The 20,019-nt window shown below is 37.6% G+C and overlaps 1 protein-coding gene across 4 annotated transcripts; it reads left to right on the top strand.

The window, feature by feature from the left end:
- Positions 1-3,079: 3,079 nt before the first annotated feature.
- On the top strand, positions 3,080-7,368 carry il21 (interleukin 21). 4 transcript variants are annotated; one of them, XM_037780896.1, is made up of 7 exons: positions 3,080-3,653; positions 3,771-3,883; positions 3,977-4,021; positions 6,319-6,432; positions 6,542-6,583; positions 6,714-6,794; positions 6,978-7,368. In XM_037780896.1, exons 2-7 carry the CDS (start codon positions 3,821-3,823, stop codon positions 7,002-7,004), a joined length of 372 nt encoding a protein of 123 aa, XP_037636824.1. In that variant the 5' UTR covers positions 3,080-3,653; positions 3,771-3,820; the 3' UTR covers positions 7,005-7,368. The 4 variants fall into 4 exon arrangements, with proteins under 4 accessions (XP_037636824.1, XP_037636822.1, XP_037636823.1 ...); XM_037780894.1 differs by having other exon boundaries at positions 3,771-4,021; XM_037780895.1 differs by having other exon boundaries at positions 3,080-3,883.
- The last annotated feature ends 12,651 nt before the right edge of the window (positions 7,369-20,019 follow it).

Here is a 20,019-nt window from a genome sequence, read left to right as displayed (position 1 = left end):
AAAACTCCACGTCTTTAATTTTCACTGTGCTATTTCAAGGTCAAGTTATTTTCACATCTACCCTTTCTGTGGTGCAGAAGGATACGTTTCCAACTTTGTGTGAATTTTCATTTTGACACACTGTGCTCATTTTGACAAAGCTGCTTAGTAAGCACACACACACACACACACACACACACACACACACACCACAGGTGGGTTAGGAGGGGTTCCTTGATGGCATCCAGCGAAGGAAACTTCTTCTGAATTTACCTGAGGACACATTTTCCCTTCTGTATGTGCATCACAGAAGGGACTCCTGATAAGACGGGAGTCTTAGGGTGATGCACCTCTCCGACCAGTCGAAGCCCCCACCCACCTTTTCCCTTACGCTGACACAGAGAGAGAACAGACGAGAGGGGTTTTCTCTTTCAGTCTCACTCTCACTTCCTCCCCGTCCTAAAGACAGATGTAAAGATTATGAGTAGAGAGAACGGGTGCGCGAACACTGACGGGGCAGGCAGTGTGTGAGCTAGTTCTCCAAACTGGCTAACATATGATGCCTCCTGAATTTCCCAAATGTGTAATACTAATACATTTTGGAGCAGTGCTTGAAGTGGGGAAAAAATAAGCGCCAGTTCTCTCTTGATCACATGTTGCTGTGTGTTTCGGCCGGTATCTTATTCCAATGTAGTCATTATTTCTTTAAGCATAAGTCCTAATTAGCTGTGGTTTCATTGCTATATTATCTTCTATAGTAGGCCTATGATACTCCAATAATATTCACACTGGAACATTATAGTTTTAAGGTGGTGTGTTTAGTGTTAATAGTGCTTTCCTGTGTAGCCTATATTAGGTATCATTCAGGTTTTAGGAGCAGTGTTCCAGTCAGGATGCTCCTACATATTATGCAGCAGGTGAAGAGACACAATCTGAATTTCGACAGTGAATAAAAGATCAAATTTGAAGGTTTTTGACTTAAAACTATGCAATTTTACATCATTTTGGACCATTATTATTACTAATTAAACGATTATTTTATTATATACACATATCACAGCCTTCGTCTGAACATGTTATTCTTTTGGAAATGTTTTCCCTAAAAGAGCAGATTCAGAAAACTAATAAATAATGTTTAATTAATTATATTTGTTCACAAATAAAAAAGTTATGACCAACAGTTCACTTGATATATTACAAATAAAAAATAAATTACAAATTACTGAGTACTACCCAATATGCGGGAGGAGAAATATTCTGTGATATTTCCATACAAATGTTGCCATTCTCTGTTAACCTGAAAACAGAGGAGTTTTACTCACTATGTCCTTTATCAGTTTTTCTGAAAAACTGAAAACACATGCTGATTTTAATTATTTATTCTACAATGAGTGTTTCTGTTTTGTCCTGGTTTGGAATAGCTATTCACACTGCAGTACAGTATGTGCAAATCTGCAGCTGGAATGCACTGCCAGCTGTAACGCCAAGTGTTCAGCTATTACTGAATAAAAAACAAAAAGTTGCAGGGTGGGCCGCGACAACACCGGAGCAAAAATAACAGGATATGATTCTATATGCCAGCTGCGAGAAGCAACGCACATCAAAGTGGCTGAGCTTCAGAGACAAAGCTGTGCGTTAAGCATATATTTTGGGGGAATTACATTTCTAAATGGGAGTCAATGAATGGTTGACACTTTGACTTGTGGTCTGCAATGTGTCTCAAACATGATTACATTTACACCTTGTATTAATATGTGTCCAGTGTCCATATTGAGATCCAATCGCTCTGTCTGAAAGGGCTGAGAGGAAGGCTGCAGGGGTTGTTTAGGGGAAGAGGGCCCGCAAACGTGACTTTGAGGTACAACTACACTCGCAGACAGCCAACGTAGTTGTTGTATGTGGATTGAAAACACAATTGCTTTTAGACTTGTATTCAATGTGGTCACAATGCGTCCCTGACCACCTGCGGAGGTGGTTTGGCCGCATCACAATCCGTCTTCAATGCGTTTTGGGTGCATTTACACCGGTGATTTCATGTTGTCAAGCACTATCCGATTGCAATCCAATCACCCAAAACATATTTTAATGCCAGGTGTAAATGGGGTCATACGTCAAAATGCTGCTTTTCCGGTGAGTTGACTCGTGTTGATGCTGGGAAACAGCACAGTGGCGTATCCGGACACCTTGACATGCATTGAGACACTGCGAGAGTGTGGGCTTACATGGAAAACAATGGGTCTGGGTGGTTTCACCAGCATCATATATCTCCAGCGCATGAGTCTAAGTGACACTACCATTTGCAGCAACAAAAGCACCAAAACTGGAGGTGATAACAAGTTGTTTCACTGATTATTTCAACATCAAAAATGTGTCTTGCTCTGACTGCGCTGGTGCTGTTAATTGAGAGTATGTGCTATTATTTTCAAACATGTGGCACTGATAAAGTAACATCTATAATGTGTGTGTCATTTCTTGTTAGTTGAGCTTTTTATTTACAATAGAGAAGCGGTCATTCCCTCACTGAAATACTAACTGCAAAGATCTTTATTTGCACTACTGTGACAAAAAAAGACAAAACACATTTATTTTGTATTTTGGAATCTATTCCAGTTTTTCATTGCCAAAATTTAGCGTAATTTTGGAGCGTTATTTAACCTCCATCGTGACAAGCAAACATGGTTGGTACCAATGGATTCTTTAGGTTTTTCTAGTTTCATATGATACCAGTATCTAATCGCAAGTTGCATTATTGGTTATAGAAATTAGTGGCTTTAAAACCAATTGGCGTTAACGCGTTATAATCGTATCAATTTTGACAGCCCTGTTTATTACATTAAAGCATAATGTACTGTAAAAGTAAATCTCTGAGATTAACGTACTGTATTTATCAAAAACCTGTTTACGAACCCGAAGAAATAAATCATCCCCCTGCACGCTATTACTGATCTGACTGAATCATTAAGAATTCTTCAGTTTCTGTATCTAGTATCTGGTTGTTTGAAAGGATTAAACTTTTATTGTGAAAATAGTTTCAAAAATAAGGACAGCACCGTCCTTACTGTCCAGAGCATCTCCCAAACAGACTTGACAACACACTTATCCTTGTCTTTGCCATTGGACAGAAAGAAAGACCTTGTGTGGTTGATGAGTAACAGTGAGATCAAAGAAGGGAAGCGTCAGCCCGAAAGCCCATTTAAAGAGACATTAGATAATAGTCCTAACTATGGCTAAGTTTCGTGGAGCAGTGGACTTCCTCAACCACTGAGAAAACATATCATCTCCTCACTTCTCCTTTTGGTTCAATACTTAAAAAGGATTTCCTGTTGTTGCATGCTCCGTGAGTTTGTGTAGGTGGCCATGATGCAGTGAATGCATTCAGGTTGTCAATACCACACCTACGAACACAACCTATGACACGGTACGGCTGCGGCTCCACTGATTCAAAATGAAAATGGGAAGTGCCGTCTTCCTGTAGTTTCCGGTCGGGTGCAACTTTACGTTCACACACTTGCATCGAATGGCCCCACGCAGGCGCGGCTTGACGCCACTTTCGAATCACGTAGTGGTGACTGCCAGTGGAAAAGAAAACTTCATTACTCACTCACGCCAGTTTCTGCAGCTTTCCAGCTCTCTGCAAGTGGTTTTCCTGTGTCCTCAGGGATATGTATAAAAAGGTAAGCGACACAACTGTCTGCATTTCCAGCAAATCTTTCGAAAAGCCTCTTTTGGTGATCTGGTGCCTGCTGCTCACACTGAGAATATGAAGTTGGTTGTTTTTTGCCTTTTTGCAGTCTGCTGCAGCTCTTTGGCCAGCACGTCGGCCAATCGCACCGGCAAACCAATGTATAAGAAAAAAATAGAAGAAGTCCGGAGACATTTGAATATTTGGAGAGGAAGACTGCAGGTAGGTTCATCTACATTTACTTTTTCACAACTTCGCCCATGTATGGTCGCAGTTCTCATTATTAAGTACAATGTTCTTTGTTTTGTCTCGCAGCACAATGAGCAGATGGAGCTGAGTACTCCACCAAGGAATATTGAGGTAAGCCAAACTAACTTGTATTATATATTGTTGACAGTATGGTCACCCCCATGCTTAATATTTGTGGTTGCTTACTCATTGTTGTTATTCACCCACTTACTGCAGTTACTAATTGTCATATGCCGGCTACTGTAGGAGTACATCAAATGATGTGTGAAATTTCAAAATGTGTGTTGGGCTATAAGCGTATATAACCAGCTGTAAAAGCTGAAAATTAAAAGGCTTACCTTGCAACCTTAAAAATTGCCATTTTAAAATATATTTTAATTTGTTTTTGTTTTGTTTTTTTAATTTCACAATTTGTAAGGTTTACCTTTAAAATTGGCATTTTTTTTAAATATATTTTGATTTTTCTTTTTAATTTCACAATTTGTAAGGCTTTACTTGCAGCCTTACAAACTGACAATTTTAAATATATTTAGTTTTTAATTTCACATCTGCTAGTTAATTTAATTGCTCTAAGACTGTCTATACTGTACAATTAAAGGAAATTAAGACTTATCAAAGTGAAAACTAAAAAAATATGTCATCATTTGTAGAGCAATCTGAAATGTGAGCATATATTTCTTAATTAAGTAAATTATTTTGTATTTGATAGAGAAAACTTGAAATCTACTAAACATAATCAAGCCTTGGAAATTATTTATAACAGTACAAATTGAAAGTTTCTTGAGTTTGAAATAGTTTAAATATTTAAGTGTTTAACATTGTTTTAGAGAACAAACTAATGTCCTCAAAACTTTGCACAAAATACCATGCATTTAGATTTTTTGTAAAATAATTACTGGTACTCGAGGAAAAATGGCAGTCCATCAGATTCATTTAAAATATAATAATTAAAAAACATTTTTTTTTTTTAACAACGATATTTAGCCTAACAGGACATGCATTTTTAGTATAATTTGACTTTGTACATTTTGCAAAGCTCTTGTAGCCAAAACAATCCCACATTACAATTTGATTATGTGTACTTGATTTCAAATAAATGCTCATTAAGATCAACTGCATTACTTGTAAATTCAGATGAGCCCTCTTTCTTGTCAGGCTCTTGAGTGACTCAAGTCGAGAGCTTGCTCAGTGTATTTTCTCACAGCTTCCGTTGCACTCTCAAGTGAAATATGATGAGTAATCAAGCTGAGAGCAGACAAAACCATGACACTTCCTAACCGGCTCAAAAGGTTCTCGGGCGTGCTAGAAAACATTTGACTCAACCGTTTGTTGAGAAACTGTCAAATTACTGTTTATCTTAAACCACAAATGATCCCTGAGTGAGTGTGAAGCCACTATTTTGCAAAACAAAGCTTATTATTCAGAATAAAAATCACTTCACTACAAAGCAAAAAAATCGCACCAGATTTTGACTGTAAAATGCAAAATCCCCATCATAGAGAATTTCAAAATAAATAGCAGTAATGAAGTATTAGTCAGCTGTTCTTATTGTTTCTCTTGTTCAGTTCTCATCCTGAAGGAAAACTCTAACCTATTAATTCTCCAAGCTGACATACTGTCATCTAAAACTAGGATTTGACCTAAGCTAGTTGGGTTCATGAGCGTCACACATTGCAGTAGGAGCATCTAAGCAGAAACAAACTGTTCAACTTGGAAAAAACATGTCGACACTTTCATTAAGATTTCACAGAGGGAAAAAATTCAGACAAAAAAAAAACATTCAAAGCACTTTTGGGACCAGAAACTTATCTTTAAAATAGTGGAAACTTTAAGTTTCAGTTGAAGTAAAAGTGTTATGCATGTATCCGATTGGAAAGTCAACTGCAGTGATGAGGTCATGACATGAAACCTGAAACAACAGCTTTCTTGGAAATGTTGATGGCAGTGATGCGAGGATTTTTCCCTCAAATTAAAATTATGTAGAATTGTATAATAATACAATATACAGATTAAAAATTAACAGATGTGAAAAAAATATATATATTTTTAAAACTCTACCCTCTTTTTATGGTTAATCTGTAATATGTGCCTGTGTCATTTTCCAGTTTTCTGTAAAATAACTTACCCAAAACCAATTTAACAAACATAACAATTTATCTAAATCAAGTAACATTGAATTAAATTGAACACTGACATGAATTGACAATGTCATGTTCCATTTCAAACTAATTGTGAAATATTTAGTATGAATTATTCCTAAAAATGTAATCCTTTTTTTATAGTACAACTGTTAAAAAAGCAACTGGTTTATGTTTCTCAAGAGGCCAAATTGTACAGAGAACATTGGTATATGCTGGTGTGGTATTGATGTTTTCTTCACTAACATTTTCGTTTTCATTATGTTACAGGACTGCTGCTGTCTGTCAGCATGGCAATGCTTCCGGGCAAATCTGAATGTGCAATTCAACGTTACAGAAATCCGTAACAAACAACTCTACAGGGGCCTCCACAGTCACATCACTGTAAGTAAATGGGAAGGATTTAATAAACAAGATATCTAAAAGCCTCATTGTCAAGTTTGCGCTACAGTGCATTTTAAAAACTAATATATTTCCTTTGATGCATTTTCAGGAGAAAGGACTTTGCAATTCTTCTGATTCAGGAAATGCTCAGGTAAGAGAAAATGTTATCAATATTTTCTTGTTATTTCCTTGTTTAGTGGTTACTGATATGATATTACATGATGTGTGCCCTCACAGTAGATGGTCGTTAGTAAGTTAATTTCTCTTGTGTTTGCCTTTAGTCCACCTGCCAAGACTGCGCCTCGCAACCAAAGGAAAATGCCAGGGAATTCTTCGACAGACTGGAGAATCTTATGCTAAAGGTAAGGGCTTTTTTATTATTATTTTTTTTTATCTGATTCACAAAAATATATGTAAAATGCTAGAACATTTTGTTTTAGCATAAGGAAAAGCTGGCTGTAAATCCGTAGCACTGCATGTCATTTTGTAATTATGTGAATATAGGAAACAATGACTGATGTGAATATCTCTGTTTCCCTCTTTAGGCCATAACCAGACTGAGCATGGACTGAGAAGCCTTGTGACCAAGGATTGAATGTAGAGAAGACACTACGCTGAAAATATATTTAACATGTTATAGCCTTCTAAATATTTAACTTATTAATTTATTGACATAGTGGTGGTGAACCCACTCAAGCTATGATGAAGATTGTATTCTCAGGAAAACTGCTTTGCTGCCCCCAAGCGGACTTTGTAGTTGTTTATTTTTTCACATTCTCTTTTTCACTGAAAGTGAAAGTTAATTTATATGTTGTAATTCTCAAAGAATATAAAGTATATGATGACATATCTACTATTTATGACTTACCTTAGTACAGGATTTTCTTTTTTATTGAAATAATTGTACCATTTGAAAATATTAAATTGATAACAACAAAGCGGTTTTGGGTTTGCTTGGTTTATTTGTAGAACATCATCACTTAAAGGGGACATATCTTGCACATTTCCAGTTTCACTTGTATTTTTGGTTTCTACTAGAACATGTTTACATGCTTTAATGTTCAAAAAACACTTTATTTTTCTCATATTGTCTGTCTGAATATACCTGTATTCACACTCTGTCTGAAACGCTCCGTTTTAGCTCCTGTCTCTTTAAGCCTCCCTCCTGAAAAAGTCCAGTCTGTTCTGATTGGCTTGAAATAAAAAATATAGTGCACCTTTGTAAAGGTAGTTCTCAAGCTGTGGGCGGTATATTCTAATGAGCCTGCATGTGACATAGGAAGGGGAGCCAAATCTAAATGGCTTGTTGAATCACATGTTATCTGATCTTTGACAGCCCACAAAAAACTGACTGGGTTGTGTTATATCACAGTTTGTGGGTTGGTAGTTAGATATGTCCCCTTTAAAAGGTGCAGTGTGTAGGATCTGGCAGCATCTAGTAGTGAGGTTGCAGATTGCAATCAACTGAAGCTTCTCCCGTGTGCCCAGCGTGTAGGAGAACTACAGTGGCCGACGCAAAAACACGAACGGCCCTCTCTAGAGCCAGTGTTTGGTTTGTCCAATCTGGGCTACTGTAGAAATACGGCCGCCGGCACCGTGAAGAGGACCCGCTCCCTATGTAGATATAAACAGCTATTCTAACAAAAACAATAATTGATATTTTCCAGTAATTAAACATTAAGAATACATACTTGTATGTCATATTCCATTTCTGCCATAAATACCCCTAAATGTTACACACTGTTCCTTTAAAGTTTTTATCAACTGCACAAGTTTGGGGAAATGTTTCACAGTAATTTGTAAGGATACAGATTATGATGTTAAATTAATTCAGAAGATACACAGTTCTCCGTTTTCAGCACTAGGTGGCAATATGAATCCTTTCAGCTGATATGAGCACATGTCATGAGAGCAAATTTACATTCATGCTCAAGTTTTTAACAAATTTAGGTTAATATATTGTTGTATTTTACTGATTTAAAACCACTTATTGGGTTTGCCACCAAGATATGTGTTGGATTAAAGCAAATAGTTGGACCTAGTGTATACATTGTCACACTATTTGAGATGAATTAATCGTTTTATTCCGTGATGTGGTGTTGTCATAGAAATAGCACCATTGCTGATTTAACTATCCTCGTATAAAAAAATGGTAGCACAGAAATGTTATACACATTCCAAAGAACGTATATTGCTAAGAAGTGAAAGTCAATTGTTTGTACCATTGTAACATCAGCACCCAGCAGCAAAGCTACGCCACCCACAAAGTGCCCTATAAAAGTAAAACTAAATTATTACCAAACTTTCCTGCCCGGCTGCTTCCCAGATGAGCATAAAGTGAGCAATGGACATAAATGGAAGTTGGACGATTTTGAGCAATCTCAAACTATTTCATGTCAAGGACCTCCAAAATCGATGTCCAATAGACCACAGAGCATGGATGTATAGGAGGTTGTGTCCTGTGCTTTTGCCCTGCGTGTTAGTTAATAGCCTACAACTACATTCAATCCTGTTTATGTCATGCTACTACAACTACTAGCTACTGGCCGATATCCGGTTGTTTGAGAACAGAGTCGTTAAAACATCCACCACGGTACAGGCTTACAGCATACAGCCCATTGGTGTTTTATAAAATAATAAAAGTGTTGAATTACAGCCAATATATCCATTATTACAGCCCCATACAGCTAGCAGGAAGCTGGCAGAACCGGATATGTCATATGAGCGTGCAGGGTGGTGCAGTCCAGTGGGTCTGATGCACGCTCATTTTGCCGAGGAAAATAACTCTGGATTCAGCTGTTAGTTCATTTTACAACTTTTAGGACATAACACTTTAAATGAAGGCTATTTAAGTGTTCACACTGGGAAGTTGATTTACCGAAAAAAAATGACTCTCTGATTTACAGATGTCTCTTTATACATCCATGGCTATGGACTCATTGGCGTTTTCAGTCTAAAATGCTGAAAGTGCTACCGCAGCGCCATCTAGCGGCTCTTGTCAAAAAAGCTCCAGTTTCTCCTCTTTGGTGATATATACAGTATACATACCTATTGTTTCACATACTTGAGTACTCAACAGTCTACTGTCTATTCTTTAACATTATTTGTCCAGCTTTGTGGTCGTTGTCCCTAGCTTGTATTTCTATTTCTGTGTAAGTACATTAAGAGAGATGCAAAAAAGTACAATACAAATTCCTTGTACTGTATGTGCACACGTACTTGGGAAATAAATCTGATTCTCGATTTCCTATTACAATGTATTCATTACATTGTCTTCATTGCTTCTGCCAATGACCTTGCTTCCCCTTTTTAAGTGTTTGGTATTTTAAAAGCAGTGTCGACTGATCGGTGCTGCTGCAGTGCAGCGGTTCCTCAAAGTGAAATGTGAAATATTTCAACATGGTACAAGTGAAGTGATCAAAGCTCCATATACCACAGGATTCCAGGCCCCAAATATAAATAAGCAGTCATATTCTGACTTTTCATGTAACAAATAAATCAAATTCAATCATGTTCAATGCCAGTATTGATTTACAGGGGCTTAATGATTTTTTTAATTGCCTTTTCCCACCACCAGAGGGCCCCATGTTGAAGCCAAGTCCTAGGCAGTGCCATGTGTACAATATGGAAAAAGTGAAGAAAGAAAAAAGAAAAAGTGTTCAAATCCAGCTTTTAGACTCATTAAAAACATGTTCTGTGTTGTTCTGATATTGTTGTGCTATGTACTGTATCCTCATTGGTCCTCATTGTTTATTTAATAAATAAATAAAACAACAGGAAATCAGGCTTGTGTCACCTGAGGGGAAGACATTGTATTTGGGCCCTTTGAGAGACAAATCAATATAAAATCTGTCCGTCCATATTCACCTTCACCATCGTCTTTAATCATTAAAACCAGGTGGATTTATAATGGGTGCAGTACACATGGTTAAATTCTGTGGTGAGAAAAACTACCACAAAAAAAGCACTTCACCACCAAGAATGCAGCAGCAAAGCAATCCAAATACCTCCGACACTCTCACAATGAGAGGTGCAAACATGCAAGCAGGTGTCCTCACAACAAACACCACTACTGCGGACTTCCCAGACAGCAAGGGGGATTTCAGCAACACAAACAACCTTTACAGAGATGTGTTTCACACGTGTGAGCAAAGATTCTTGCTACACTAGAGCCTGTGTTGCATTAATCCACTAGATAAACCTAGAAACAAAAAACATCACCCTGTGCCATTACAAAAGAGGAAAATGTGTGTAGGGGAGGATTGTGCACTTTTTTTTTTTTAATGAAATGCGAGGTTAACAAATTGAAAATGGTTCACGTTTTGGGAAACCCCAGGTTTGAATCACCTGTCCAACTACCATGGATCCAGAACAAGACACGGTCAAATCCGAGTATATGGCTGGACCGTGTATGGTCAGTCTGTGAATTTGTGGCTTAATTGTTGGTGATAGTCAATAGTCCATGGTTGTTATGTCTATAATGTTAAATCCAGTGGTACACCAGTTCTGTTGAGGACACTAGAGGACGCGCTGCTCCACTCAACTCGCCGTTCAGAAGGTGATTTACCCTATCGTACCTCATTAGTCCCTGGATTTCTGCTTGTCGTTTCAAACAGGAAACAACAAGGCGGCCTGCTCGGAAACTTTCTGTTATTCCATTTAAACAGTCCACCAAAATCTACTACTGAAAACATTTTAAGAGAGAAATAGGCTATAGCAGGGGCGAAAATATATTTCTGATCTTCTGCTATGTTATGAACCACCCAGTCCTCTCAGGTCATCTGGATCAGGTCTGCTTAGTGTCCCCAGAGTCAGAACTAAACATGCAGAAGCAGCATTCAGTTTTTATGCACCACATATTTGGAACAAGCTCCCAGAAACCTGCAGGACCGCTACAACTCTGAGTTCTTTAAAACAAAGCTTAAAACTTTCCTGTTTGCTGCTGCCTTTAATTAAACCAGTTAATGATCTGATACTGCACTAGAGCTTTTACTCCTTTGTGTTTTATTCTATTTTAACTTCTATCCTAGCTTTTATTTTTTAGCTTGTTTTTATTTTCTAATCTTTAATGTTTTAATGTTGTTATGTTTTTATAACTGTTTTAATTATGTCTTAATGTTCTTTTGCACTTTGTCTCAATGTTCTTGAATGATTCTGTAAAGCACTTTGAATTGCCCTGTTGTTGACATGTGCTATACAAATAAAGCTGCCTTGCCTTGCCTTGCCTATACCACTGCTGAATCTCGTTTCATTTTAGAACTAGATCACCTAGTTTGACAGCTCGGTCCAAGTTTCATGAGCCGGACGTGTCACGCTGGACGGGCTCATTTGTATAAAGAACTTTTCCTGCCTTTTTATTTTGAAAGAAGAGCAACGGCCAATGAGGACATCTCCAACATTCGGCTGACCAATCGTGCAACTTCAACATCACTCTGTCACTTGGTGACAGACTTTTGCGTTTGTAAATAACTGTATTCAAGCCTATAATTTAATTTTGGTGGGTCACAACTCTTCCCTCTCTCTGACCAGGGCCTTACAAGATCTATCAAAGACATTAAATACCTGCTAAGGGAAAGTCTTCTTGACAGCATGTTGAAAATGCTTTCTTGAAAAAGCTTCATACGCTACAGAAGTGGGATTTTTTCTCAACACATGGGTGTTTAATTGTGTTGAGGTCCTGTCAAAGTAACAGGCATATGCTTTTGAGTGATGAGTACAATATTTATCGCTTGTGATGAAACACAAAGCACAATGATAAACTGCATCAAGTTGTTTTAAGGTGAAGCGAGCAGCATGAGAATAAAAGATATCGCCATAGTCAAGCACAGACATGATGGTTGAAATCTGGTTCCTGCCTTAAAGACAGAAACATGCTTTATTTTCATGTGAATTTAAATTATAGGTTCATGAGAATAAAACAGTCTGGTCAGCATTTGGTACAAGTTTAAGATTATGCGAAGATGTCTGAAGAACGTTAACAGCACATTGGAATATTGTGTATATAATAATATAATATATATATATATATATATAAAATAATATAGAATATTTAAATTGATTTTGAGTCGAAGAGGAGCCAAATGTATACGAATAAGACTGTCTCTGCATTGAAATGGAGTCTGTGTTGGAGTGATAATATAGTTTATGTAGTGTGTAAATAATAAAGGACTCAGTACCGACCCCTTTATTTATCCATTTTTGAGAACCACACAGATCGCCTGTATTAAACCAAACATGGATTTTGTTTTATTTCTTTTAAACATATGTATGTTTATGTATGTTATGCGCAACAATTATAACAATGGGTTAAAACGTACACTAAAGCTTACACTCCATGTGCACTTTAATAGAATGTACCATATTTACAAAGAGAAATACTGTCCATCAGCACTGATTAAAATTGATTTAAAAATATGTATAAAGAAAAAATACAGATGTATTCTAAATTGAGTTAATCTATCCATCATAAAGGTTTATTTTAGTTATTGATCTGAAGAATAAATGCTAGTGTATAAATAAATATCTCCATTACATTTTGTCCTCATGTGATACGAATGGAATAACTTGTTGATCTTTAATATAGTACATTCTGTTTCTTATCCTCACATGTATAATTGTTCTCCATGTGATTTTATGTATACATCTCGCTGATGTTACATCCGCTCTGATTAAAGACTTTACACTGAATTAATTGAAATAAAGATGTGAAAAGACCTTTTTTTAATCACTAATGGGAGTGCTGCTTTTTTACGTATTTCTTTCAGGGAAAGAAATCTACTAAAATTATCTTTTTGAGGCCAATCAGAGAGTGCCTGTTCCTCCTCTAAGACTGTATACATATTAAATGTAACTATAAAATGATTATCACAGTTTCAATATTATGTATTTATATGTGACCTTATGCAGCAAACTGATCCAATATCTCAGACTTTGTAAGGGACCCCTGTGCAGTACGTTATTATGCGTTGTTGAGTTATTTAACAAAGATGCCACCATTATAATATAATTACCTACATACTGTACCACCATGGCAACAAGGTTATTTATGACCATACAAAGTAATTATGCTTTTGTTTATGCCTTATTTTCCTTTCTGAACATTTCCAGGATTTAAAACCTGAAATGACAGAATTGTGTTACTAAACAAAGTGTTGATATCTTTAGTGGACTATTTGGACAATCAGACTTCAAGCAAAACAGACTGCAGGTCTGAAGCATATTAATTCACTCCTAAACTTGCTTTGCTTTCAGTTTGTTCAGAAAAAAAAAATGCCTGCAAAATTTTGCAATGCAGTTTGGAATTGCCTTCTTCACAGCTGAAACCACACTGTGAAGAAAGCAAGCAAACCAAGCAGCTGGGTTGTACAGATGTGTACTATGAGTATGTGTATGAGTGCACAGCTTAACAGCTGTGAACCTGGCAAACATCTTCATGAAAAGACCAAACAAGCCTCTTCTTTACGGTGTGTGTGTGATTGTTTACAGATGGGTCAAGGGGTTTTCCACAGTGGCCAACACAAAATGTGTAATGTGTGTAAACTGAACATAAAAAATACGGTTCTGCAAAAGAAAGATAGCCGTGGAGGCTGCTGGTTGCTCATCCCTGCATCACCCTGTGGTGCAAATTTGGAAATTTTGGCTCTAGTAACTGGCATGATGAAATCATTTTGTGTCACACACATCGCAGAAACCATATTCATGTTCCGTTTTTGTTTTTTTTTCCGACAGTTTTTGGATGATCTAGCTTCCAACCATCTAACTAGAACCTAGATTGAGTGGCCTGTCCATACTGCCCTGAGGAGATTTCACTACATAAGTGATGGGGATCACGATCCAGTTTCAATTTAAACATATTTTCGTAAAGGAATACACCCACAAAATGACCATTTGTATATCCATTGCTATATATATATATGTATCAGTTACCTTGAATTCTTAAAGTAAACTTTAATTTTCCTTACATGCCTCCACGGTGAACTAAGACTCCATAACAGAGAAAAGTCTTGATGAATTTAAGTAAATGGGGGGCCATGTTTAACAACAGCAAAACTATATCAAAACATCCGTTTACAAACTCTCACACAACTCATGCAGTATAAATTAAGTCTCATTTATCCAGTCGTATGCTCACTGCTTCCCAAACGCATGCATCTTCGTTAAACTTACTATTTAAAACACTTCCGCGTAAACAGTCTCACGCTTGCGCGAGTTGTTTTACAGAAAACAGTAAGGGTTTAACGAAAATGCATGTGTTTGGGAAGTAGTGAGCACACGACTGCATAAATGAGACTTGGATTATACTGCACGAGTTGTGTGAGAGTTTGTAAACGGATGTTTTGAGATAGTTTTGCTGTTGTTAAATGCAGCCCCCATTTACTTCAATTCATCAAAACCTTTCTTCGTTTGTTGATTCTCCATTTGCCGTGGAGGCAGGCCAGAAAAACAAAGTTTTCTTCAAGAATTCCAGGTAACACAGGGTGAGTAACTGATATACAAATGGTTATTTTGTGGGTAAATATGAGGCTTTAGCAGTATGCGTTAGAGAAATCACGTGGGGATCTTCCTTCCCTCTCTGTGTCTCACCACACAGTGTTTCATTGCTTACCTGCAGTGAAGAGACAGTAACACAAAGAGAAGGGAATTTCATATTAGAAAGACTAACTTTGGAAGATACTTACTTGATGTGTCTAATTCGAACTGCCGAAGCCTCATATTAACTTCAGATCGACTACCGTAGATAAAGGACTGTGGATTGCGTCCCATCACTTACATTAAAATTGCTTTAGGAAGAGATCTTGTAATGGTCAATATCAGAAACAGAATCAGCTTTACTTGACTACAATGTACAGATATAAAAATGTATACAAAAAGTATATATATATTTATAAACAACATAATGATAATTGTTAACAGTAAGACAATAGTGCAGACTGCGAATGCTGGAATAAATATGGATAGATTAATGTAACATGAGGAAGGTGAATTGCAATGAATGAATGAATGAATCGGAGGAATAATTACATTAACCAATAACTCTTTCAATGTACATAAGGGCATGCAAGTATTGTAAAAAAAATATATATATACTGTATATATAGGGGGGAAAAAGCAAACCTATCCTTTAATTAGAACAACTGGCAGTGACTTGATCAGAAGGAAAACTATAAGAATCATCTAACAAGCCGGCACACCGTATGATTTTATCTCCAAACTACCAACACCAACTGACCCAGACTGTAACAGATTTTGTCCAACTTGATCCAATCAGTCATCACTTCACACCTAATCGATCCTACAATTGTAATGCGTGTCCCTGCTTTAACTCTCGATCGTAGTCCTTGCTCGCTCGACAAACACCTGCTCTGATTGAGCCAAATTGCGGTGGAACACGTAAGTTATGGTTTTGCCCCCCCCCAATATTACCACTGTGGAGTGACTGAGCAAAGGCTCCAGCTGTATTAGTATGAGACGCCACACTAATTTACCAAGAGTTTTTAATAACTGATTTTCTTTTCATAATCCTTGCAGTGTACAATAAATGATCAACTCCATGGTCTGAGTCTTTATTGCCATTTTTACAAAACAAACCTAGGATCACTTCCCCAACTCAAATGATCTAAATGGATGATGATGAATCTACACAGGAAATAAATCTCTGTTAACTTTCTCACCCTCAAAGTGCTTAAGATCTAATCGCAGATGGGACGTCATTACAGCTATGATCGGACCCCAAAAATAATCAGGCCTGACCCTACATGGGCTCATGTAGTTTCTACCAAAGCCAGACCCGAGCATGAACCACGGCAGCAGTTTGGGGCCCGAGCCCGATTAAAAAATAGGATTTACACTCTAAAATAAATGAATGAATATATTAAAACTTGTATTACAAGCTAAAGTCTATTCAGTGCGGTAACAGACATTTGTGACACAATCGCCGACATGAGACTTTTCCTACCGAATGTTCAGCACAGCCCAAAAGCTGTCATCATATCACAGACTAGGCAAGGCAAAGTGGCTCTAAAACAAAGATCACGCCTTTCAAGCTTCGTCAATGGTTTGAAATGGTATACACGTAGGCACAGTCATGGCGCGTTCACCTGCCCCCCCCCCCTCCTCGTTTCGGAAGTGATGTGAACGTCGTGTGGATGGATGAAAGCAGATAGGATTATATTTGCAAAATGTATTTATATTTTCTTTTGCTAACATTAGATATTTACACAGCTAAAAGCCATATTTAGCATTACAAAAATGTGTTAGCCAGGGCGTTAGCGAACGTTAGTTGCCAGTTCTCGCAAGAGTGTGTTGCTGAGACAGAGAAAGGAATTTGTCCGTCTGAATAATTACATTTTAGTGTCAGTATGTTTGGTTTGGTTTGTGGCGTGTGAAAAATTGATCTGATATTTGCTTTGGTGACTATGGTTCGAAAGAATCAGTCATAATCGGTGTTAATGTTCACTTCTCTCATTGGAGTTAATAGACTCAGGACATACTACTAGTCTCCTAAAGCAACGGAGCAGTGTCAAAACCCACGTGACACAGATACAGGAAACTGACTCCCAGTGCAGCGTCTCCTTTCTGAACTGGCTCTGTATAATGTCTGCATTAAAAAAAAAAAAAAAAAAAACATCGGGAAACTGGTGCAACCCGACCCGATTCAAGCCCGAGGACATTTTGAGAAATTACAGTCTGAACTGGCCCAAACCCAGCGGATCGGGCCCAATCAGGTTGGGACAAAGGCTCAAAGCTCTACATGTCATTAGCACTAAAAGTAACCTCACATTGAACAACACGCAATAAATCAGAACAGATCAGTGTGGTCAAACCCTAATATCAAGCTCAAAAGATGACTGAAGCTCTCTTCTAGTACTCTCAACCCATGTGCTACCGAGTGCCCAGTCTGCTCTTCTGACCAAACCGCTACTGAAATGAAACGTAAGAAAAAAAACTAAATTGAGCATGATGGAAAATGTACAATGCAGACCTCTGTTCTGAAAAATTCCCTTTGACTAAAACGAAGAGCAATGCCCCCTCTCCTTTAATGACACAAGCTTGTGGGCACCATGCAGTAAACATAAAAAAAAACTGGACAGATTTGAATCCAGAAGTTACCTCTGACTCAAATACAACATGGCAATTCAGCAAAGCCACCACCTGAGCGTGATACTACGCTGTGGTGGACTGTGGTAACCAAACCTCCAGCGTCTCCAATGACATCACTACTATCACGGAAACCACACCAGAAACACACGGAAAGATTTGATTTCCTTTTTCCCTTTTTCTCTTTTTCTGACTGGTGAAAGAGCATTTTCTGGTCAGTGTGTAATTCAAATGACAGCACCCCCACACCAAGCGTCATAGGAAGTGAAACACGCAAAGGCCACAAAATCATCAATCATGGCATAGTATTTGATCCACTACATCTCTCTGCAGATACAAATCGTTTTTCAATGACTTTCACTGACAGGAAGAGGCAATAGGTGCAAAGCTGGAACCAACTGCTCAATGTTAATAATCACACAAGGCCCACAGTAAATATCAGCGAAAATAATCACACCTTTTGTCTAACTATAGAAGTTGTGTCCCGTGCGTGCACTATAAGCATATATAATTAGGGCATTACCGAATAGTTTGAAGCTTCATTCATAACGCTGACATTCAAATTATTAATAATTCACAGAAACATTGCGCGCAATAGACCACCTTCTCTCTCTCACACACACACACACAGTGAGCGATGCAGCGCTCAGTCCTTGTCTCTGTAATAATCTCAACCTTCAGTTCAAAAGTCAAAGATGATTGAAAAGGTTAGATGTAATCATTTCCAAAATTCACAACATGTTTATATATTAAACAAAATATTCTGCTTCAGTCCATATTTGTTGGCATTTAATTGTTTCAAAAACAACATTTTGTTCCATATACTACAGTACTTTTGCTTCTCCATGGACTATTACTGCATCGGGTGGCAGCGTGAAAATATTTGTTCTAAAAATAGATATGACATGAAGATGGCACATTTAACACCATAGACATAGATAGGCTATCTGGATGTGTATGGTTTGTGGGGGCAGTGTATCGACGGATGTCATCAGTCATTGCTGTGCTATAGTTGGAAACATTGACTGCGTTTACGTGCACACAAATAATTCCACTATTATTCCGAATATGACAATATTCGGATTTCGATACGGGTCATGTAGGCAGCACATATTGTTTAGATATTCTGAATTAGGCCTTATTCCGAACGGAGCATTTTCCGATTAAGACATGTTGGATACGCCGATATTATTCCGTTTTAGGAGCATTCTTTGGACACAGTACACAGCGCATTCAGAGTATCTGTCTCAATTGGGTTTTCTCTACAGTTTGTGACACACTTGCCTGTTTGCGGCCAGCTTTATGCATTGCACACAAACCAACTAGCTGACAGTTTGCAGAGATGCATGCCCAAAAGATAAGAAGGAGAAACACACCTACTGTTAAACATTATGAAAGAGGCTGTGTTCACACATTCGAACAAGTCTGCCACCGGTTATGTTAATTGGAGTATGCATGGCTGCGTGTAAATGGGAATATTAGTGGAATATTCATTTTCATTAGCGATGTAAACAGCTATGTAGGAATATTGTCTTTCTTGAAATAAGGGCAAAAAAGTGAATTTTTTTGGTATTTAATGGAAAGCCTGTTGCGTTTCATACAAGTGCTAAAGGAGTGCCTCGTGTGCTGGTATCACACGCACGGGACAAAGCGTCCGTTTTGTACACCCTGGGAATGAAAACGGGCTGTGATAAGATATATGAAACGAAAAAAAAAGCAGTTTGAAATTTTGTTAATATGTAGCTTTCATTAAAAAAAAATACAAAATAGCTCATGGAAAAGTAGAGGAGGAAGTTCCCAAACTTGGACAAGCATGATTTATGCCCTGTTCTGTAGGTGTTGTGTGCTTGTGGCAAAGATGACTCAGTACTTTCTTTTAGAGCCCTTGAGATTACCCCAGGGAAATACTTAGGCCCGTCACAAAAGATGAGTGTTTAGTCTAGCCCTTATCTCACACTATCAAAATCTACATAATGGAAGCATTAATATCATGTGGGACACATCTGTTGATGATAGAGCCTTACAAAGACATTTCTTGAGCTATTGCAACAATCAGAAAACGTCAGAGAAAGTAAGAGGAACAAGAACAAACTAATATCAGTGATAGTTGTAAAAGATTAGCACAAAGAATGCAGCAATGGTAATAACATGTAAAATGCTGAATAGAGGTACTGTACAGAGAACGTTAAATATCACAAGGAATAGTACTTCACAGTGTGCATTTTTCTTGAGATTGTGGTTCCAAACATCAAACAAACCTGCACCACCGAATCTCACAGAACATGAAGGCACGTAAAAAACAGGAAATCTGCACGGGGTCAAATTTGAGTTGAACCCCAGATTTTAAATGTTGCATCCGCAGTAATGTATAACAAGTGAATTTAGGTTTGGTTTATGATATTCTTGGTTTACCAAAAAAAAGACGAGAATTTAACGCATGTTGATAAGAATACCAAGGGCGTTGCGAATGAAACTTTACATTTTTAACTT

The sequence above is a fragment of the Sebastes umbrosus genome, chromosome 9 (genome assembly GCF_015220745.1).
Source record: "Sebastes umbrosus isolate fSebUmb1 chromosome 9, fSebUmb1.pri, whole genome shotgun sequence".
NCBI classification, from domain to species: domain Eukaryota; kingdom Metazoa; phylum Chordata; class Actinopteri; order Perciformes; family Sebastidae; genus Sebastes; species Sebastes umbrosus.
The sequence above is the reverse complement of the archived record's forward strand: the minus strand, read 5'-3'. Positions and strand labels throughout refer to the sequence as shown.

Bases quoted from the DNA above. Each gene is read 5' to 3' on its own strand.
- il21 (XM_037780893.1), top strand. From the start codon at position 3,740: ATGAAGTTGGTTGTTTTTTGCCTTTTTGCAGTCTGCTGCAGCTCTTTG. The intron at 6,433-6,541 runs GTAAGTAAATGG...ATGCATTTTCAG, and splicing joins GCCTCCACAGTCACATCACT to GAGAAAGGACTTTGCAATTC. The intron at 6,584-6,713 runs GTAAGAGAAAAT...GTTTGCCTTTAG, and splicing joins CTGATTCAGGAAATGCTCAG to TCCACCTGCCAAGACTGCGC.